At 34.8% G+C, this 23,024-nt stretch overlaps 1 protein-coding gene across 4 annotated transcripts; it reads right to left on the bottom strand.

Moving 5' to 3' along the window:
* Positions 1-721: 721 nt before the first annotated feature.
* Positions 722-22,333, bottom strand: LOC130716822 (ubiquitin C-terminal hydrolase 13-like). 4 transcript variants are annotated; one of them, XM_057566827.1, is made up of 32 exons: positions 22,096-22,331; positions 21,731-21,836; positions 20,559-20,700; positions 20,279-20,436; positions 18,714-18,979; positions 18,419-18,637; positions 18,193-18,301; positions 17,983-18,098; positions 15,526-15,624; positions 14,833-14,942; positions 14,332-14,406; positions 13,241-13,319; positions 12,969-13,115; positions 12,805-12,885; positions 12,573-12,692; positions 10,335-10,457; positions 9,541-9,618; positions 9,326-9,414; positions 9,144-9,252; positions 8,994-9,062; positions 8,717-8,827; positions 7,819-7,874; positions 7,411-7,588; positions 7,172-7,273; positions 7,011-7,082; positions 5,327-5,392; positions 4,411-4,476; positions 4,127-4,210; positions 3,828-3,944; positions 2,923-2,997; positions 2,709-2,795; positions 722-1,289 (listed from the first exon to the last, which is right to left on the bottom strand). In XM_057566827.1, the coding sequence occupies exons 1-32, from the start codon at positions 22,126-22,128 to the stop codon at positions 1,209-1,211; spliced, it is 3,423 nt and encodes a 1,140-aa protein (XP_057422810.1). In that variant the 5' UTR covers positions 22,129-22,331; the 3' UTR covers positions 722-1,208. The 4 variants fall into 4 exon arrangements, with proteins under 4 accessions (XP_057422810.1, XP_057422811.1, XP_057422807.1 ...); XM_057566828.1 differs by having other exon boundaries at positions 722-1,250; positions 22,096-22,329; XM_057566824.1 differs by having other exon boundaries at positions 8,994-9,252; positions 22,096-22,333.
* Between the last annotated feature and the right edge of the window lie 691 nt (positions 22,334-23,024).

Raw genomic sequence — 23,024 nt, 5'->3', positions numbered from 1 at the left:
TCTATGACATTTAAAGCAAGGGAAGATGATAACAACAAAGTTTATCATAGAGGGGAGAAATTTACAATGACCCACGGAAAGGAACCCTCAGGGAGGAGACTTCTTGAAAGGGGAGAGGTGGGGGCTTGTACGAAAGGGAACAAAAAGAGAAAATGGTAGGTCGAAGGTGGAGCTCCAATGACATGCAATGAGAGCGGGTGTCCAAATCTTTAAAGACAACACCTATAACTAAAATTCTAGTAAACTCTGACCCATCAATCAATTTATATGATCATTCAGATCAAGGAAAGAGATTAAACGGCGGCAAATGCCCAGAACAAGTCTTAAACTTGGAATCACACATTTTTTGAAGTTCACATGACTATTTGAAGAAGTCACAAGACTACGTTGTGACTAGACATGCACGACCAACATCAAAATTGACACAACAAACAAGGAATCGATACTATGAGATATGTGTCCCTATAGATAGAAGGAATACATCTTCAAATCTGGATGAAATTGTCGGCAATATTGTGATCAGTTATATTTTCGGGGAACCTACATCCAAATTTGTAAGCATAGCTGGCCCTCGTTTGTGAAGTTGATCACCCTGAATCATGACACCATTCAAGAAATAAGGACGACAATAGAAGGAACTGGTGCAGATCAGTTTGAACAGGGGCCCTTTTGGCAAATGTAGAATAAAATAGAGAAACAGCTATCAAAGATGATAAACAAATTGAAGGGAAAATTTCTGTTTCTTCAATGCAAATCTATGTGCCTTTAAGAAAAATTTAAAGTCAGACAAAGGCATACAAACCAAATTACAATGAGGGCCCTTCAAAAACATATGCACAATCCTGATCTTCCTATATCTCCAAGGAAAGCCAACGAAAAGCCCAGAATGGAAGGACCAGACATAGACATCGGCTATGTATACGGTATACCTATAGCTTCTATACACAAAATTCAACCCAAAATCTTATGTAAAGGAAATAAAAATCAATCTCCAAACAGCCATAGAGATGAGTGCTTGAGAGAGAGAGTTTTAACCATCAGGAAGCACTGTTCAAGGCTCTATACCTATTCCCAGAGGTATGAAGTCAAAAAGATTAACAGATGAATTCGCATGAGGTGATTGACAGCAACTCTACATTTCTAATGCCAGCTTGCCACCTTCAGAAAGCTGCAGCTGCCACTGGCATAAGGCATGATATAGACCTCATCTAGTTGTAGATTTTTACTGGCTTATCAAATGCATGCCGGTTCTGCAAAATTGCAAAATGGTCATTGTAGGCTTCTGAAATCTGCAAATGAAATTATTTACAGTGACTTGCATTCTAGCAATTATTGCATTTGGTAGACATTATCAAATCTCATGTGCATATAGTAAAGCACCATTCCAATAATTTTATCAAGCTGAAAACAACTTTAGTTTGGAGTGTTAAATAAAATTGATCTCTATGATTCCAGTGAGGGAGGTAGGGTACAGTAGTTGAAAAAAAGAGCAAAATTATACTACGAAATTATAGGACATGAGAGCATAATACAGCATAATTCATGTCTGTATGGGTTCAGATTAGCTTTTATTGTTCAACTAATCCAGAACATGACTTATTCTAAGTCTTCTTTCTTCCTCATTACATAGCAGTCATCTTTAGCACAAGACCTGAAGATACAGCAATAATGAAAATTTTCCACTAGCCACAACAAGCTTTTTCTTATTATGTACTGAGTTGGCTAAATAGATTAATTGATGCCACTCAGCTCTATCAAAACCCAAATTGTCAGAAAAATCAATTCGTACACTACAAGGCCAGATTTAATGTCATCCTTTACCCAATTTAATCGAACTATCTGACTTTTTATTCACCTCTTCACCTAAGCCTCTCATGTTATTCTAACATAACACCTTAAACGAGCTTCTGTCATCTCGTCTTGTCAATAGGTGCTCCTAACTTTTGTCTCAGATACAACTGTTCCAACTTCCAAGTCTCTTTTTAATTGTACTATATGCTCACCCACCAAAACACTATCATTTCCGCTACACCTTTTTCTATTTATGCATCACATTGTAAACATCATCACCATCATCTAAATTTCCCCACTAAGAGCTGATCTCAATGTAACCTGATGTCCTGATAGAAGTTTCCAATAGTTCAATAGGCATTTTAATAGCATATATTATAACAGAAACATTTAACAATTATTCAACTTGAATGTATGTATGCAATGCACAAAAAAGTCTTCAACAAGCGAGAAAATTGTTCACATGGTAGATTTATGGTTATTTAGTTTTTGAAAGTTATCACTAGTCACATGCGCACGCACGCATGTATGCCAATCAGAATTCCTTATAAATGATTGTCTGAGTTATATGATCCCTCAAATGCAATTTGGACCTATACCCAAAGAAAAATAGTTTGTAGAACTTCAACCTAGAGCACTGGATAAAAAGTTCACAACATGCTGCATTAATCACATTCAGAATTATGGTTGAAATTAGTTTTCGAAATCAAGCTGATCATTAATTCTATAGGTTGCCAAGTTTTCTTAGAAACAACAGAAAAGAACCATGTAAAGAAAGTAATACTGAGCTTTCATCTTAATCTATATATCAATTTAGTCTATGCTGAATTTTCAATGTTAGTGACAACTACATTTCAATCTTGAGACAGGTCATCCAAGACAAAGAAAGGAGCAATAGTTTCCTGAAAATCATTTACCTGGTTGACTATGTAGGACCTTTTTGGAGCATTGTCAGTGTGTTCCAGTCCAAGATATTGCTCCCAAGCACCATATATATCTCTTCTCTAAACATTCAAACAGTGTAAAATTTTAATAACTTAAGCGTGTAAAAATCAAACTAAACCTAAATGAAATCAAACCCAAAATGAAAAGTCACACATACACACGAGAGAGAGAGAGAGAGAGAGAGACCTGAAATTGGGCGGAAACAATATCTGAATCTTGTAGGTACTCAGGATGACCAAGAGAAATAAATGCAAACTTCCACTGGAAAAACCAACACATGGAAAATTATATCAATAGTTTTAGTGTGCAACTCTTTGTTAAGACTTAAGTGGCTCTAATGTAGTTCGCACCAAAAGCTTGTCGTGTGTGTGGTGATCCCATGGTGAAACCCATTGTACAATGTACTTAAAGCTCATTAAGAATAGTCTTTGTAGTTTACATCAAATTATATTCACTCTCCACACTAATATCAATTTTGTTTTTCACAAAACCCTCTTGTAGAAATATAATATAAAGTGTCTTTACTCACTAACATTAGCTTTTGGATAGTTGGTAAATGACATGGAATCCAATCCTATCCTGGATTTGGTATTGGGCTATGCACAGATGTATAGCCATGCAAACTTTATGCTCCACATGCTTGGTTTGAGGTGTGTTCAGATCCCTAATAGACTAGAGATATTGACTAAAATAGTTCTTATATGGCTTAGGCAATTCTCACAACCTGGAGCCAGCTTTTGGGATTTGGGTTGAGTTAGATTTAACTCAAATTTTAATATGGTATCCAAAAAGAAATAGAAAAGGAATTTTTTTGAGTAGATGAACAAAGTGGTACAGTTATATCAATTTTCTTAGAAAATCCTGTAAAACATTTTCTCATTCTATCTCATTTCCATGTATCTCAAATTCTAACAAAAAGTGATTGAAGCATAGACGGAAATAATATATGAAGAAAATTTACAAATGGAAGCTGAAAATCCAATAAATTTCTTTTTTGAAGCTCATTAGCAATATGTTGGTGCACAAAAAGTTAACCATGCGTGAAAATGCCTGAATAGTGCAGATGATTGAATTAATTTGCTTGTATATACCTTTGAAAACTCTTCATCTGGAACGTTCAACTTTTTCTGTATTCGCAATTTGACATCAGCCAATGTCTCACCCTCATGGATAACCATGAAAAAAGGATCTCCGAAATTCTGAATTTGCTGCTTATTCCGAACAAAAGGGAGAATAAAAAAATGCAATCGTCAAAAAATATTATAATCGTATTAGAAATATTAATATGATTATATTGGAGATAGTAATATGATTATATTGGAGATAGTAGTATGATTCAATTACTTGAAACCCAACATATGTTTATAGCAATGAAATTTGATGTTACCACCTGATCGTGTGCAGTGTCTTTCATGAAATGATAAACATGAATCAATCGATCTTCAGGGCCAAGATTTTTCTCCTCTTGAGGAATCTTCAAAAGCAGGAAATAAAATTATATCAACCCATTATAGCATACAGATGAAGGATGTCAGAGACTTAAGCGATGTCTCTGATGTCTAAAATAAAACTGTCTGGTGAAGCTTGTATTTCTACACTACTTATAAAGAATTCATGACAACGACTAAGCAAGTTTATAAGCAATTCATATGGCAATGCTCAATAAATCGTTACCTCCTCTGCTCTTAACGTCCAATATTGATCATTAATATTTTCAATCTTTTCACCGAGAGAGAAAATCTGCAGAAGGCCAAACATAAAATTATTATTGAAACTGCCCAATTTAAAACTTCACAAAGACTGTCATAACACAAGAATAAAAAGAAGGCAGATCATAGTTTTTGAAACTGAAATATTTTGAATAGTTGATTGATAATTATTTGATTCAGAAGTTCAATATTTATATACTAGGTTTCCTAGTCAACTACAAAGTCAAAATAATAAAATTTTATCTTGTCCTAATCTACCACGACATAACAATATATATTATCTTATCCTAATCTACCACGACATAACAATATATCCTATCTTATCCTAATTTATCATAACTGAGCGATGTATCTTCTCTTAATCTATCATAGCAGTAATCTATCATAACAGGAATTGTCTGTATATCTCAACACTCCCCCTAAAGCTGGAGGACATAGATCATATACATCCGGCTTGGAACATATTTGTGATCATACGCATCCTCAGACCCCTTAAGGGTTAAGTGAAACTTGGAGATAACAGAAGTTTTGATAATGCCATAAAGAATCTCCTCTCTCAGACAATGATAAATCAACTTCTATATACTCATGAAAGACTGGAGATAAGCACATGTATCCAATCTGATGATAAGAAAAACCTATGAAGGCATATGTAGATTCAAGAACTGTAATCTAACATATAATTATAATTTTTTCCTGAACTTGTTGCATCACTGTAATAATGAGGCTTATTGCCTCATCTCATCAAAGTGATATTGCTCAATGTGATTTTCATTTCATGACAACATTGAGAGGTAATATTAGTCCAATCAAGGAAATTATGTTTACAGCTAATACTAGTATTTGAGTAGAAAAAATTCACAAACTAATTGATTAAGCACCTTATAGATCTTGTGATAGAAAACCTCAAGCAATCTTAGATCTGCATCAGGATGAGATAAATGCACCTGTTTCACACCATACACAATATTATTTCAAATACTTTCAGCAAAGCAAAAACTACAAGAGTTTGTCACATGCCACCAAAGGAAAAAACAATGGAAGAAATAATAAAAGAATGTTTGCTTCAAACACAAGATAAAATATTTAAAACCAGCAGAAGTTTATCTCACCCCAACAACAATATAAATAAATCTAGTTGATAATTAAGGACCACATTTAATAGTGTTGAGATACGTCGTAAATATAACATAACAATGAGCCGCAACAGATTGGAACATAACATAAAAGAATAGAAAAGAATAATAATGTTTCGTGTTGTGTCAGAACAAAACAATTTCATTAAAACAAAACCATAAGTTTGATTACATATATAACACCGTCATGTTTAATATTTGATTGTGCATTAATAATTGAATTGAGCTGAATATATTTTTCATATATGTATATGTCTATATATATCATATACAAATTTATTTTTTTAATATTTTAATTTATAATAAAATATTAGCACTAGATTGATAAAAAACTGCTAATTTTATAAAACATGCATAATTTTGTTAATATAGTTAAACACATGATAACTTTACTTTCCTCTTGTAACAAAAAAAAAACACATGATAACTTTGTAGCTCATATTAATTTATAATAATATTTATATGTATGATTTATTTTATTACTTTTCTATTATAATATAACTAAGATTTCAAACATAAGTTAGAGGTAATTTTTCCAGTGAAATTTTTTTAAGAGTATTCCATTCCGTCCCATTGGGACCTGTCAACCAAACGGTACCTTAGGTTTGACTTGCATAGAAGAAGAATTAAGTTTTTCTGAATCAACTATACAAGGCAAATCAATGATATCATCTATCTTAGAATTTCAATTTATTATTATTGAATTTAAATATGAAGAAATTATCTACCAAACGCTACCTTAGGTTTGACTTGCATAGAAGAAGAATTAAGATTTTCTGAATCAATTATATAAGGCAAATCAATGATATCATCTATCTTAGGATTTCAAGTTATTATTATTGAATTTAAATATGAAGAAATTGAATACTCTTAGTTTCCAATTGAACTGGCCCTGATATATATCAAAATATCGCAGAATCATATAAATCTGGTGTGGGAGTCTGCATAAAAGATTTAAGTAACTTAACTTCGCACATTTACTTGCAATGGATGTCCCTAATAAACAAGTTGAGAAGATGATGCAATGATGCATGCTATTTATAGATGATACATGCTTTAACTAGAAAGCCAAGATGAAAATGTTATGATAGTTGGATGACTGAGAAATTTGGGATAACACTTAATGTGCAAAGTATGGTTGGATCTCACTCGGATGGCTAGACATGTACGGAAAAAATTGCAAGACCCATTAAAGAGAGTAGATGCAGGGGAGTCCAAAAGTTCAAGATAAAGGAAGACCAAGAGTTAAACCATTACGAAGGATTTAGATTTAAATGGGATGTCTCTGGACATGATTTATGATAAGACGTTATGGCAATCGATCCATGTAACCAACCCCTCATGGTGAAAAACTGCTTTTGATATTTCTCTACAGTGTATAATTAATTGTGGCTAACAGGATAACATAAACTTCAAGTATATGGTTTACCTTCGATTTAAGATCATTGATTACATCTTCCACAATACTCTGTCTCGGTAATCTAGTAGTATAAATCGCCACCTGATGAAGGAAAGTTCTGTTACAAGTATGAAACTTAATATAACAAAATTAGGTAGTAAAAGGTGAATGAAGCCGTTAACAATACTCACTTCATCCTTGGCAGCATGATGGAAAGCAATTTTAAGTGTTTTTAGGCATTGCAATTCTGGGAGAGGGATATCCAGTACTTCATAGTATAGTATATCAGAAGTCTAGAAATGAAAGCAAAATAAAATAATTCATGATATCGGAAGCCCAAGTAAGTCAGACAGAAATTTTGAAAACTTTGCAAACTGGAACAACTTTAAATGTAACAGAATTTATCAAGATTTGTACTTGTGAATAATACCTGATTGTAGTGAACCAGCATGTCAGATAAATGTTCAACTCCTCGGTACTTGATAGGCTGGGGTTTAGGTAGCTGGGAGTAACAGTTATGAGATGTGAGTCTGATTTTAGAAGGATCATTCAAACCAAGATGTTGAGCAACTCTTGTAACAACATAATCATATGTGTTGATCCTTGACCTAGATGATCACAAAGTAGAAAGGAATTACCATATATAAATATTTGGAGGTGCACATAATATATATTGACAATCCGGAAAAAGTTACAATCAACCAAGGTGCTAACCAATGGGTTGTATGGAAGTTTTTGAAGGGTTTTCTATGCAAGTATCAATTTTATTTGATTTAAGTGCATTTATCTACATTTATAATAATCAAAAACTAATTGATTAGGTACAAAAGAAACTTACAACTCGAGACTGAAATGGTCCTCTTTTGGTTTCTCCAAGTACCTGAAGCGTACAACCTAAAAATAAAAATAATGTTATACACTGAAAAGCACTTGAACCATTACACTGTGCAGAAGTAGTCTCCAAAACCCAAAATTATTAAGCTATATTAAATTATTAAACTTTTTGCTATGACTATAGATTGTATTTGTCGGCAAAGCAGCCACGTATTGGTTTCTACTTAATTATGCAATATTCATATGCCTTTAAAATGTGAACCACAAGATATTCAACAGCATTTTCTTTTGTGACTAATCAGGGAGTTTGAGTAGTAACATTTAACTAATTAAAAATACTATCCTAGATCCAAGAGCTGCAAACTTAAGGGGCTTTATATAAAAGGACATAGAGAGAAAAGCTCAATAATGCTGTTATTAGGTTCTAGTCCCAAATCAAATTTATGAACAGAAAGTCACAGCTTCTCTTATCTTAACTTCAGCTCCTATGATGTTGCTTAGTTTTACAAATATGGCTTAGTTTTCTTTAGATCAGAGTAAATTCATGTCAGTGATACTTTTATTTATTCAGTAATGCAAGTTTTGTTTTATCAATAATCAATTTGAGTATTCAATCGTTAGAATGCATATGCTTTCAAATATTCGGGCAATGTTTGAATAATGTGTTGATTATTTTGAGGTTAAGAGGTGCAATTAAATACTTGACCACGAGAGGAGAATTTTCAAATTATCAGTACAGATGAACATTCCAGCTAAAATGAATGGAAAGAGGCCACCGTATTATTCATATCACAGTTAAACCAGTTACTTTGGAGTATCCGTGCTTCTTTGAATAGGAAATATCAAAATTAAGAGAAAAAATATTAAAATTTATATAGAAGTTATAATCCTCTTAATCATACCTGACGGTTATGCACATATTCCAAGAAGGAAGGAATATCAGGATACCGAAATTGCTCACCACTTACAACTTTGGATGGCTTCTGGTAGCAAATAATATCACCATCCTCAAGCTTCACAATAACAAAAAGGTAGAAGCAACAGTCAAAAACAATGAGGGGCGACCCAATAGCAGAGAGACTAGGTCAGACATGACTGTTTGTAAAAAACTTAAAAAGATGAACGTCAAGCAAGCATAGAAAGCACCAAGAAAAATCTATAGTCATGTATAATTTATACCTGATTGAATCGGAATGTGGACCCCTTGTCAACAGGTTCGCACATGACATGGGGTTCAAATTTGATTTCCTGAATATGCACAACAAAATGTAAGAATTTTTGCTCTCCCTTTATGTTACAATAATAGAAAATAATGTTGCATGACAAAACCTCAAATAGGTCAATTTCTTCATCAATAGCAAAGTCAGCCATTTGATTTAATCTTGTCAATATATCCAAAGGCTTCTCATTAGCTTTCACATAAAAGCTCCCAACGTACCTGAGAAAATAAAGAAGGCTTTTGAGTAATTAAATGTATTTTTTCTCTAAAACATAAGTGCCAGAGCAATTACCGCAGTGTTTCATTCAAAGGGTCATAAAGCTTAAAGAACAGTAACAAATCTTCTTTTGTCCTCTCGAGAGGGGGAATAGGCTGTAGATCCTACACATCATATAAATAACAAACCCGAGTCAATTACAAGTTAGCCGGAGAGAGAACAACATATGCTTTTGAGATTTCATGACTAGATTATTAGGAATGAAGATGAAACTTCAAAGAAATCAGTACCTGCCCTACTTTCACTTCCAAAAATAACTTCAGATCTGCAATATTTGCCTTAGTTATACCTTCCCGTAAATGTCCCACCTACAAATGCTCGGCAAGAAAAATTATTCGGAATCTGCTTTTCTATTGAATGATTATAAATGACAACAAAAAAACTTTATGCGGGTTGCCAGCGCATCTTCCAAGTATAACAGACTCTAACTAGTCACTGACTAACTCAGCTGACTCAATTAATCTCTTAACTAATCATAACAGAACAGACTGTTTGAGATATCATAGGGAGCCTCTACATATACAACTGATCCTAAACACCACTTCTGCAAAATTGATATCGTTTTGTCATAGCTCAAGAAGGAGGATCACTAATCTCTCAAACAATAATTTAGGTGTAATTTTCAAGAATCATACTCAAAAGCCTCAATATATTATAGAGAATGTATCTGGGAACATGTCAACAAGGGGAAGACCATCCTTACTCCAGAGCTAAACAAGTTTTATGCACCCCAGCACATATATAAAGAAAATTTATACTCTTCATTGTGTTTATGAACACTAGACTTGTAAAAACATTTCCAATGTAAATTAGTATGCACTAACAAGGCAACTTATATTATGGTACAAAGTGGAAAGGGAAGCCCAAAATTACCTTGAACATTCAAAAGGAAAAAGAAATAAAATGTAAAAAATGATAAAGGTGAGGAATAAGGTGACTAATACTATATGTAAAAATGCATGCCGGTCACCATGCAATTTATGGACACGAAGCATTGGAAGTTAGTGTAGACTGTAGAACTCACTGGTCGTTCTTCTTCCAGCTGTGTCAGAGGTCTATTTGGCCGGAAAGTGTGGTTTTGGCGCTTTGCCCACACCCAAAAACGTTGATATTGGACAGGTATACCGAACTCTCTAGCAACTTCTTCCTGATAAAAGCTTCATTGTCAGAAATATATGAAGAAAATATAGAATCAAATTTTGCTGCACCAGATAACAAAAGAATTACAAGTCAGCAAAGATGTGTACAGCATACATGCTTTCAACAAATATGAGCACATCATTTAAAATAAGAGTCCCACAACATTTAAGCAGCTATGAATCATCAAAAGATACAGCAGAATTGTAATCTAGAGAATCCAAGAAAAGAAAGAGAATCTAAACAGTAAGAATGAAAATGAGATCTCAGTAATGTTTCATTGCCAAACTGACTTCAGAGCACTTACAGGGAGATGCATAGCTTACTGTGTAAGCTATTACAACCGACAAGTTCTACGAGAACCTTGCCTGAACAAATACCCCTAACCGGAACTCTAACCATGTTTGCTACTATGAGAGGCTTCTAGAACCCAAGTGCTACAGCGTGAACCCAAGTATAGGCCCATAGTTATTTTAGCCTCTCAAAAAAACTGATCAACCCTAGTTTAAAGGAAATTTATTTAACAAACCTAAATACCATAACTAGACTTCGTGTGAATCAAGAATGTTTCAAGATCACATAATTTTAGGACAGAACTTTGACCCCACCAAGCAGAAGAGAAGTACAACAGCGCTTACTATCAGATATATTAGTTACAGAACACATGTATGTAATATGTTTTACAGGAGTAGTAGTGTTTACAGATGTAGTCTGCATGTCTCTAAGTACTGCTGTTAGAGCTGAGAAGTCTCTAGTCACAACTCATCATGTATAACAGTACAGCTTGACAGCTCAAATTGTGCAACAGAATCTTCTAACAGATTCAGAATTAGTTACCCAGTGAAGATTCTCGAATCACAGGAAGCTACCTTAATTATAGATTCAGTGTACAAATAGGTCTGTGTAGGCATAAACTCAGAATCCCCAGCCCCCTATTCAGCTCTATACTTCTTTTATTTACAATTATATTTCTTTATTCTTGTAACAGTAACTAGATGGTGACATTAGAGAAAAATAACAGACGAAATAGATTCTCTCTGAATACATCTTGTAATAGTGACTCTCGAGCATTGAGGGCATTATGTGCGAACATCTGCCACTTGATAGGCAGCAGGTAGATGTTGAAAGTTGTTACTAGAAAACACATCGTTAGTTTTATATTACAATTCTGAGATGGGTTTGCATGACAAGTTTCAAGAAAAAACCAAGGTTCAAGAAGAAACCAAGGTTCAAGGTATCATGTCATGGTTACATTTTAACAGAAGAAGAAAACCAGGATAAATTGAAGAAAGACACGAGAAATTAAGAGGTCAAGGGATCCCCCATTGAAAAGGGGGAAAATAGATTATGAAAAAAACAACAATGGAACTAGATTACACAATCACTCAGGATGTTAATGAAAACCCTTTATGTTCTTTAGTAAAATTTTAGCCAATCACCTTATTTTATAAGTCAGCTGCAAACACTGTTTGGGAAACTTTTCTGTTACCCACTCTGTTCATAAAGCATCTCTGTTCCCCCACTCTCTTTTATGACTTATGAGTACAACTTTTATTTACAGAGTTTTTGTTTTGTTGTTGTTATTTATGCTATAATAAACTTCCAGGAAGCAAAGCACTGTTGTTATTTATGTTTCTAGTTATATATATAGGTATTTTGCTAAATATTACTATTATGCGATTTATGATTAACACCTAAGTCATAATACTGATTTTGAATTTTTGACTACCTTGCTGATAAGGTCATCACTAAAACTAAAAATTTCACTTATCTAAAGGAAACACATACATCCATGTTAAATAAACATCCAGGGAGCCTGAAAGAAATCCAGCAGCACAAGCTCAGCAAGACAAAAGAAGAAGATTCCATTTAGGCAATAAAAATCTCATACTTCCATAAATGGACACTTCAAATTTGTGTCAGCACTCAGAAACTGTTTTCTACTTTGTAATTTTATATCTTACAAATGTATTTAAGCAATTGTGAGATTATATTAATTGCCATATGAAAAGGATTTGAGGGTAAATGTTTTGCAAGAATGCCAAATGAAATGGACAAAGCAAGGATGGTCAAACAGATGAATAATAATGACATGCAAATATATTGATAAATCACAATTTCAAACCTTAAAACACAAGAATGGCATTTGTTTTTGGATACGAAAACTTCGCACTTTGTTATGATCCACTAGATCAAAGAATATATCCTTTCCAATCTGTTCAAACAGATCTTCGTCGCGTGCAACCTGCGCCCAAATAATCAATAACTTATCACTGAACCAGCTCTAATGACTATAAATACCATAGAAAGCATCTAAAGGGAGAAAATTTTCAATAAAGGGAAGATAGAGTTGTAACCTTTATGATGGTATATAAGTGAGCCTCTGCCTTCTCCTTCTTCTTCAGCTCTTTTTCTTCTTGTTCTTTCTTCAATCTTGCCTAAAATGTAAAGTTGATTGAAGGATTTTTACATCAGAAATATAACAGTAAATCATACAACATCAATGAGTCAAACATCTTACTTTAAGGTGTTCGGCAATGTCCTTCTCATTCACACTACAAATTATCTTATCCTTGTCACTGGCACGTATATAAACAAGCATATATGCATTTGAGTACTTTGTAAATTTGAAGGGAGAGTTGTTGAACCCGGGATTGGCATGAGGTAACTGCACCCAAGAAAATCACCAACAAAAAAAAATGATAACAATGTAAAAAGAATATTCACCAAGACAAAGAACATTAGCCAACTATTCATGGAAAAAGCCACAAATCAACGCTAACATAATAGTACCTCTTCTTCACCACCATACTGCTCTTCTAAGGCCCTATCTGCATCTTCTTTCGTCACTCGTGCGTCGTCAAATTTAAACCTGAACAAGCATGTTATGTTGTGCTTTCAATTTTTTTTTTTTAAAAAGGTTAAGATACAATGGAAAAGGAGGTGTGATCATAAACAGTTAAAAATAAGGGAATGCCCATCACGCTAGTCATTCATCCAATGAAAAATAGAGATAGGATGAAAATGATTACAAATATACACAATAACTACTTATAGCAATGAAAACCACTGTTCTTGAAGCTAGGGACTAACTCTAACTCAAAGGTGGGGTTTGCCATACCATGCAAGGACTTATTTAGGCATATCTCTAATCAATGTGAGACCTTAACCAACCCCTTTTACGCTGAGGGCGGGACATCTAGACTATAAAGTTTACAGGTCTGAATATTAGCGGGTGGCCCGATATATCCGATCTATGATAGGCATTGATACCATCTTGAGAATTTGGGCTAGCACCTGACTGTATCCCAAAAGCTATCTCAGGGGTGAGGATTACCCTTACCATTAATGAGAACTTATTTATCCATATCTCATCAATGTGGGACTTCAAAAACTCTTAAGCATGATACATGGATACTTATCACACAAGCTATTCCTCCTATGATATACATTTTCTACCATCAAAGATTGAAGACAGGACAAGACAAAAGAAAACTCTAAGAGTTGGACGTCTTAATGACACCCCAAACCATCCAAATAATCACCCAATCCAATAGCTCTAAAACACCCCAAAAAAAACAGTAAATAGAGCTTCCTTTCGTTCGATATCAAAGCCCTATGTTGTGCACCTTTACAAAAAATTCAGTTGTGTAAAGAACATAAAAATTGTCACTTAATTTTCATGAAGTTGTACATGTGAATCAGTGTGCAGCCTGACACAACACATTTTTTTATTTTTGTATTTCCTAGCGGCCAATACGGTCCAGAGTCACTAACCATGTCAGATTTCATCAAAGAAGAAAAAAAATAGCAAAATGAAAAACTGCTAGAAGAACGGAACAATAAATTTATAAATTCAAAATAATTCTGGCAATGATGCATACCATTCATTTGATAGAGTTGGCCTGATATAAGCAAAATAGTGTCCACCATGAACCCCACCGCTGTGAACTAAAACACTGAAAACAAATAATAATGCAGACAAGATCCTTGAGTATATTACAAATTATTAATCAAAAGAAAAGCCATATTTCATAAAGATGTAGGACTGTACCTTCTATATTGGATAAAGATACATGAATGATTCTATATTATTTTTCTAAAGAGTCCATAGGGCTTTGTAAAAAAATGGCTTTGAGTTTCACTTTCAAACTATACGAGTGGTGACAGACAGTTCAGACTTCAATTTCATGCTTCCAATATTTTGATTGCAAGAAGCAAACTGAAGTGATTTTCCTAAATTTTCCAGCTTACTATTTTTCACCCATACAGAAAAATGTAGCCTAAGTTTCTTGTTCCAAAACAGGAATTCCACTGGGAACATGGAAGATTTCATTAAACAGAGCTTTCCACTAAATAAGATCAATGGGCGAAAATATCAATACCTGTGAAGTACATAAAGGTTGCGAATGCTTTTATCTGCTTCAGGAGATAGATACTTGCCATTGCCCCTATCAAGATCTAGCTCTAACGGGAACTCATAGCGATCATTGATCTGTTGGAAATCAATTGGAGGGTCAGTCATGTTACAGGTGTCATAAGTAAAAAGAAAATTTTACAGATACAATAATAAAATGGGGAGAGGGGACCATGGTAAACAAAGGCCAAAAATAACAATTTAGAAACAAACGATCATAACCATATATATATAAAAATAAAAATAAAATAAAATAAAAAAACTATATCACTTATCACTTATTTCAAGTAAATGATACTTGAATTACCTCATCATATATAATTTCTGAACTGAGGTAACCCAAACAAATAAACTAAAAATCTCTAATGTCAACCATCACTTCAGCTATGTAACCCAAAAATACAAGTACACTGTTAAGTATTTGCATCATCAGTATAATAACATGCAAAATGATATTAACTAAGTCATTAACCAAAAGGATAAGAGAGATGCATAGAAAATTGTAAAGTAGGGGAAACCAGGAAAAAAAAAAGTTAGCAAACATAGGCTTCTTTCCTATCTAATTTAATAAATCTATGAAACTATGACAGAAAATAGTTCATTGAAAAATGTACACTGATAAAGTGAGGGATTCATCCAGATTCTTGAATTTAATACTAACCTTTACCATAGTGTCTCGCATGAAATCATATTCAAATCGTTTTAACTGAAGCTGAAGAACAGGAGGGAAATCAATGAACAAGACACCCTTCTTAGCCTCCTGAAAAATTAATCATAATGATTATGCAAGAAAATGATAGGTACCAGAAAAATATATAAAATATATGTAGAAGTAAATTATATTGTATTGCAAGTAACAGGTCTAAATCAATGAAATTCAGATCCAAATGTAGAAGAAAGAAGAAAAACTTGAAAGTATCTAGACAACTTCGAGAGTGCCTAGTATTTCGAAATCCGCCCAACTCCCGCCTACCTCCTAGTCACTCTCCCCCTGCCTTTATCATTTCTTCTCTCAAAAACTAAAATACATGCTTCCCTGCTCACACCTGCAGTTAGTTACACCCCTCTCAGGCTCAGACTTGACTCGGTGCATCCTGCCCCTTCCCCCTCCTTACATACACTTTAGTTATAACATTTGCCCTTTTCAAACACACCTTGTCCCCAAAGTGGAATTCAAGGAATTATTCTTCAATTGCTGACAACTCTTCCAAAGAATTCACACATGTAGGAAACTGCTTCCATTTGATCAATCTTTCATTAACTCCTTGTGTATTCTACCTGACAACTAACACCTCTTCTGGTTGGACCTTTAGCTCCCAGACCTCTGGGTGATTAAAGAAGGTCAAGGCTATATGATGACCTTAGCAGCCACGGATTTTTCTATCAGAAATACATGGAAAACCAGATGCACCAAACTAACACTTACTCTCTAACAAGCCTTGTGACCTATAGCGTTTGTGTGGACATGGGTATGTGTACATACTCTAACAGGCCCCCATCATTGTCATGCCATCAACGAAGTTTTAATGTGTACAGAGCCTTACCTTCATAAAAAGGGAGGCTGGCTCCACAACTAGAACCTATAAGGATACAAGGATACTAGTTGTCCCATTAATGACTGCCATACTAGTAGAAAGAATAGTAGTCAATAGCGGCAAATAGCGGCGCTATAGCGGCGTAGCGGAGCGGAGCGGCTCCCTACCGCTATTGAGATGAAATAGCGGCCAACTTCACAATAGCGTTCGTAGCGGCGCGAATAGCGGCCAAAATAGCGGCAGATCGCGGCCAATAGCGGGAAATAGCGGCGCTATATGAACGAAGGAGAAAATGACTCAAGCCCCTTCGTTTTAAATCGTTGGGGAACCTTTTTATGGGCATGTTAGGACTTCTCAGGGCCATTATAGGTCAAAATTGAAAGAATTAAGCTTCATTCTTCATTCAGATTTGCAAATTCAACTTCTTTACCTTGCTTTTGAGAAGTTATTAGTTGTGTGTTATTGTTCAAGACTTATGATTTTTATTTCTATTATGAATTATGAATGTTATGAATTTTAGGCAATATTTGACATTGTTTGCTATTTATATGTATATAGTATTAAACTATTAATGATATAAAATTACATAAAAAAATTCAGAATAGCGGCCATCCCGCTATGCGCTATCACGCTATCCCACTTTTGAGGCCGGCCGCTACGCGCCGCTATCCGGGATTGACTACTATAGAAAGAACGTAGTCAGTAGTATATGCATTGGATACACCTATGTATAGCTGGGTACTCTTTTTTGTTTACTATCGGAGTAATCTATTAACTAGGCATCTAGCGCACTACCATGAGTCAATATGACAAGTCAGTCCATGCAAACATGATGTTTTGCTGCTAATATTTCCTATATTCCTACCAAATGAAAAACACACACTCCACCACTTCAAATATTAAGGTCTACCTAAGAGGCTGCCACCACTTTATATTTCTTCTGCCTATTTGGTGTAGCTTCGGAAATTTATTGAAACTAAAATCAGAATGCTATGAACTTCTAGTTCAAAAGTGTGAAGTTAATATTTTCATATTCATATCTAATATAACCATACATGTACCATAATTTTTAGAAACTCAAGTTTACCATGTACACATACCCATGCCCACACAAACGCGATAGGTCGCAAGGCTTGTTAGAGAGTAAGTGTCAGTAGGTGTTAGAGAGTGCAACAGATAAGACTTAAGAGTCTGTTTCTGTTGTAAGCAGTTAATAACTTAATACTACATTAGTATATAGGTATGTAGAAAGTCTTTCACAATATACAATTGAATAATATCAGAATCTCTCTCTCTCTCTCTCTCTCTCTCTCTCTCTCTCTCTCATGTTATGGATTCTAACAAGGCTGTACCATTGTGCCAAAAGTTAACTCCAGTGTAATGCACAAAGGAAAATTAAGAGAGATAAAAATAAACAACAATCATTTAAGTCAAACCTGAACAATAAAAAAGTAAAAGGATACAAAATAAAGTAAAATTCACACATAAAAGAGGTATCACCAAGTAAATAAATGCAAGGGAAAAAGTTCAGCTTGAGAACAAAAGTAAGAGATTAAAAGAAAAAAAATAGTTTCAGATTTTACCTGCAAACCGTACTGCTCAGCATGATACTTGTTATCACCCTCAAGTCTTTCCACTTCAACATACTTGTCAAAAGAATCATACACATCCCGACATCCTTTGACGTCAAGCTGAAGATCTATAACCAAATATCCAAAATTCCATAAGGCCCCAGGATACATGGGTATATCATATATGGGATGATGTAGTAAACAACACCCTAGGTTGCATACCATAAAATGATTCTTTTCTGGTTGATTTATAGTCCACATTGATGCATTCAATATAGTTCATATGGTGGCCTTCAAACAACTTCTGTATGGTGCCTTCCACAACAGTTCCCTGAGCCAACAGAAAATTTTAATACAATAATCTTCTAAGCATACAACGAACACACAAGCTTATCTAAAGTACAAGCAGCTTTGTCCAATTGCCAACTTGTCATGAAAAACATTGTACCTTCATTTTGTCTTCTAGCTTTTCACAAAGAACTCTATTAAGCTCTTGGACGTCATGCTGCAGGAATGAATCCTGTGTGTCCCATCCAAAAGATTTTGTTAACTCTTTCGTTGCTACGCTACTGTCATAATACTGCAGCTTGTAGAATAAACTTTGCAATGCCAAAGGAATGCTTCCCGATGGCAAATCATTCTCAGTTGTAGGCATATGGTACACAGCCTGTAACAAACAACCATGAACAAAAGGTGCTTCATTTTATAAAAAATAAGAGTTTGCAAAGAGTATACAGGCTAACCTTTCTAAAATAAGGAATGTGATACAATGTCTGAAGGAGAGAATTCATGTAACATGTCGCCCCTTGGTTTTTTAGTCCGACATAACCAGTTTCCTTTTTAGAGTCATGTGACCAGTAATCAATAACCTTGCGTACAGCAACATCAGCCTCAACTATGCATGTATCATTCACAATATAACCTCTACCGGGATCATACAATTCAGCAAGAGGCATGAAACTTGTGAAACCCCAATCACCCTCACGAGCATTGAATTGGTGATGTGTTTCTGCAATACAAATGCAATAAATTTTTGTAAAATAAAAGAGAAGAAATACAACCAGGGAGAACGATAAAATATCCATCAAAATAAATAATTAAAGAAACAGAGTTAGGCACTTTGAGTGATGTTTCTTTGGCACACACACTCAGGGACAAAAACACATGGAGCTTTTTTTTTTGTTCATGGAAGGCGGTGGCTAAGCAGCTTCAGGTCCAGCATTTCCAACACCTGATCAGGTTGTTGACTTTCTAACCAAGCCTATATCTTCCTCCCGGTTTCTAGAGTGTAGAGCCAAGCTCAATGTGGGTGATATCCACAGTTGAGCTTGTGGGGGGGGGGGGGGAGTATTAGAGAACATGAGTACAAAGTACTTATGTGCTCTTGGATGAACTGCCTTAGGCCTGTGTGAGGCGGTTAGTTTGTAATCTAGCTGTTAGTGTTAGCTGTATTGCAGGAGTAGCTTGCTATGTAAGCTACCTCTCCAGTTCTATATAAGGAGAGCTTGTTTCAATATTCAGCTAATGGAAATTTCGCAATACTATAATCTGTTTTCTCTCTCAATCTCTCTTTTCAATTTCTCGTAGTTCTAGATTTTCAACATTCTTTAAAATTTATATAATTAGTAAATAAGAGAATATAAAATTTCTCATCAACTGTCATTAAATTGTTTAATAGTGGTTTTCCAAAATATTTTTTTAGGATTACAAGAAAAAAGTGAACAGGGTTCTTCATTTATATCCTGAAGTTGAACTATTTAATATTAAAATAAAAAGATCAGTGGCAAATAAACGGGGCACTATAAGTCATGAGTTATATTGACCATCTGTCATGCGTGGTGCGCCCGATATATTTATAAGTCAAAACAAAATTTTATCATTCCAACTCTTGAAGAAAAACAAACTCAAACGATTAGAATTCAGATCTCTAATATAATTTGATCCACAACATATATAGAAAGTTAACAAAAAAAGGAAAGAAAAAACTGTAGGCCTTTTTTAACGAAAAACTTCAAGAAAGCACAGTTTCGTAAGATCCGATTAAACCAGTACAGAAATTACACCCATGTCAAGTTGCCTAAAATATTGCAGACACAAACTATAGAACTTATATTCCAGAGCTCAATCTCCATAAAAATTCAGTATCCTATAGTATATGCAAGAAATGTGCAACAACATGCTGAGTCAGACATATGAGTCCCAACATCCCCACCCAAAAGAGGCAAATCCCCTCAATTACTTATTGCAATTTTCATATGACAAATAAGATATTATATTTTGATGTGAAGACCTGTCGCAGATAAATTACCTTTTCTGATTGAGAAATTATGGCGAATTTGATTGACAACAGTCAAGCTAAACTGTGCATATCTACTCCATCCATAAGGCAAAGTTGCTGAATCAGTAGCATCTAGATACAATGACAACTGATCAACATTGTTCCCCTTTGGAAATATAAGTATCCGCCTGTTAAATTGCACATAATGTTAATCAAGTCAAGTCCACTACAAAAACATGCAAAATATGCCATCCATCTATACAAGTAACAGGCATTATCAACTGAAGCATATGTGCAGAAATCCACATACCATCTGTAGCCCCCAACATAGAAATCTTCAGAATATAGTTTTTTTGTAGACCTTGAAAAATTCCTGATGGTCCATGTGAACCGCCCAGATGGTGACTCGTCCACTATCGGAGCACCAAACAAATTTGTGGTTTCTGGTTGGGCTATTACCAAAACAGAGAGGGAAAGCAAGACAACAAAATAAGTCAAAACCATTACGTAGCTACGCCAATCATTAGAAAAAAATTAAACTCTCACTAATTAATACTTTAAAAGATCCCTCAAAATCCGGAGGTCCAACTGCAAAATGGATGAAAGAATCTTGAGACACTAATTACCCACTTCACCAGTCAAACAGATCGACACGGAAACGTGGACAAAAAATCATTGAAAAATTAGTCGCCCACTTCCCTACTCTAATAAGTCCACGCGAAACGTGGCGGAATGAATCTAGAAAGTTGAAACTCAAATTACCCACTTCCCAGTAAAACAGGTCCACTGCCAACGTGGAGGAAAAGTGTTTTGAAATTCAAATTACCACTTCCAGAATTAAAAAGCTCCACATTCAACGGGTACACAAGTGACATGGCAGAAAGAATCTTGAAACACTATTTACCCATTTCCCCGATCAAACAGGTCCAACAGCAACGTGGAGGTAAGAATCTCAAAACCCTAATCACCCGCTTCACCAATCTAACAGCTCTACACACAATGCAGCTAAATAACATTAATACTTAGCCCTTTTCTCACACTAAACCCTTCTCCCCGTGAAACACTGAGCTGCCCGGATAAAATGACGAACGACAAATACACACATTTACTCCTATGGAGAAAAAATGCAATTGAGAAAATCATTATACACACTCATCCTCTGAGCTCTTTATCACTAACAACAACACCACCATGCATCTATCTCTCTCTCTCTATATATATATTAAAGAAACTGCATGCATCATCAATTACACATGAAATAAAATAAAATAAATGTAATTGAAACACAGGTTTTAGTCTTCTCATCCTCACCATTCTACATTCACAGTTTCACACTCATGCCTCATCCACTGAGCACACCATCATCATCATCAACAACAACAACAACAACAACAACAACAACAACAACATGCATCACGCCATCATCATTCAACAAAGAAAGAAATTCAGAAAATCAAACAGCATTTACATAAACATTTATACCATCCATAGGCTGAGGACCTTCAGGAACATCAGAGGGAGGAACCTCCATCTCCTCGTCCAGCGGCTGCTGCTCCTCCTCCTCCTCCTGCTGCTGCTGCTGCTGTTGCTGCATCACACAACAACAAAAATCAGAAACAACCAAATCGATCCATCTCTATCTCACGATCAAAAACCCTAGCAACTGACTCCAATCAGAAATGGCAAAAAACAAAAACAATTGAGATCAATTCAGAAGCAAATCGTATCGGCGATTTCGGTTGAATTGAAAGAAGCAACGAAACAAAAAATCAAACAAAAACTGAGAAAGCGAAGCAGCAGAAGAGAAGACAGTAGACAGTAGAGAGAGTGAGTGTGTTGGTGATCACATCTAACGGCGGCGGCGGCGGCGGAGAAGACATTGCTCCGACGACGGTTACGATTGACGAAGCCGCCGCGAGTAGAGGCAGTTACGACGGAGAACGCAGAGAGTGAGAGAGAGAGAGAGAGCGGAGAAGGGTGTGTGAGTGAAATGAGTGAATAAGCAAACGACGATGATGATTGAGTGAGTGCCGCGTTTAAAAGAGGGACTTGTTGTTAGATGAAGTCATGATTCTCATTTTGACTACTACTCTACTACTACTAGTACGATGAAGGATACTCTGGGAACACTAGAAAAAGTTTATCAGGTTATGGTATCCAAGTTCTGATTTTAATAATATTATTGCAAGTTTATTGCATGTGTGAAAATATAAATATGTTATTGCAATTTGAGCAGATGATTTTTTACATGTGTGATGTCTTATTTGTCCTTTAGGATGGCTATGTCTTTAAAAGATAGATAGAGGTTTAGAGGTCAAACCCCCAAATGTATTTGGTCATGTTTTTTAGAGGTTTAATGCTATGTTTGGTATAAAAGATAGAGCTAGGAGATAAAAAGTGGGAAAAAAAAGTAGATAAACAGAAAATTATGAGAGAAGACTAAATTGTTTAAAGAATTTGTTTAGAAGGAAATTTTAAAGGGAATGCGAGGATTTTTTTTAAATTAAATAGTGTCGTAAATTGTTTTTAAACCAAAAGCTATGCATTGATAAATTAGTGTATAAATGTAATACACAAATCATATATTTATTATCCATAAATATTATAATATGATTCTTTTTATTTTTATTTTTACACATGAAAAACAAAAGAGAAAGACTACAAAACTAAATCATGACAGAGAAGGTGAATCATACTTGAAGGAGGAAATTTTCATACACGAAGTGAGATGTCCTCTCGAGAAGCTTGTTTTGCCAAAGCATTCACCACTACGCTC

This window comes from Lotus japonicus, chromosome 5 (genome assembly GCF_012489685.1).
Source record: "Lotus japonicus ecotype B-129 chromosome 5, LjGifu_v1.2".
NCBI lineage: Eukaryota > Viridiplantae > Streptophyta > Magnoliopsida > Fabales > Fabaceae > Lotus > Lotus japonicus.
The sequence above is the reverse complement of the archived record's forward strand: the minus strand, read 5'-3'. Positions and strand labels throughout refer to the sequence as shown.

Bases quoted from the DNA above. Each gene is read 5' to 3' on its own strand.
- LOC130716822 (XM_057566824.1), bottom strand. From the start codon at position 22,128: ATGTCTTCTCCGCCGCCGCCGCCGCCGTTAGAT. The intron at 18,980-20,278 runs GTAATTTATCTG...TTTGTATTGCAG, and splicing joins TAATTTCTCAATCAGAAAAG to AAACACATCACCAATTCAAT. The intron at 18,302-18,418 runs GTACAATGTTTT...CTGTTGGCTCAG, and splicing joins AGCTAGAAGACAAAATGAAG to GGAACTGTTGTGGAAGGCAC.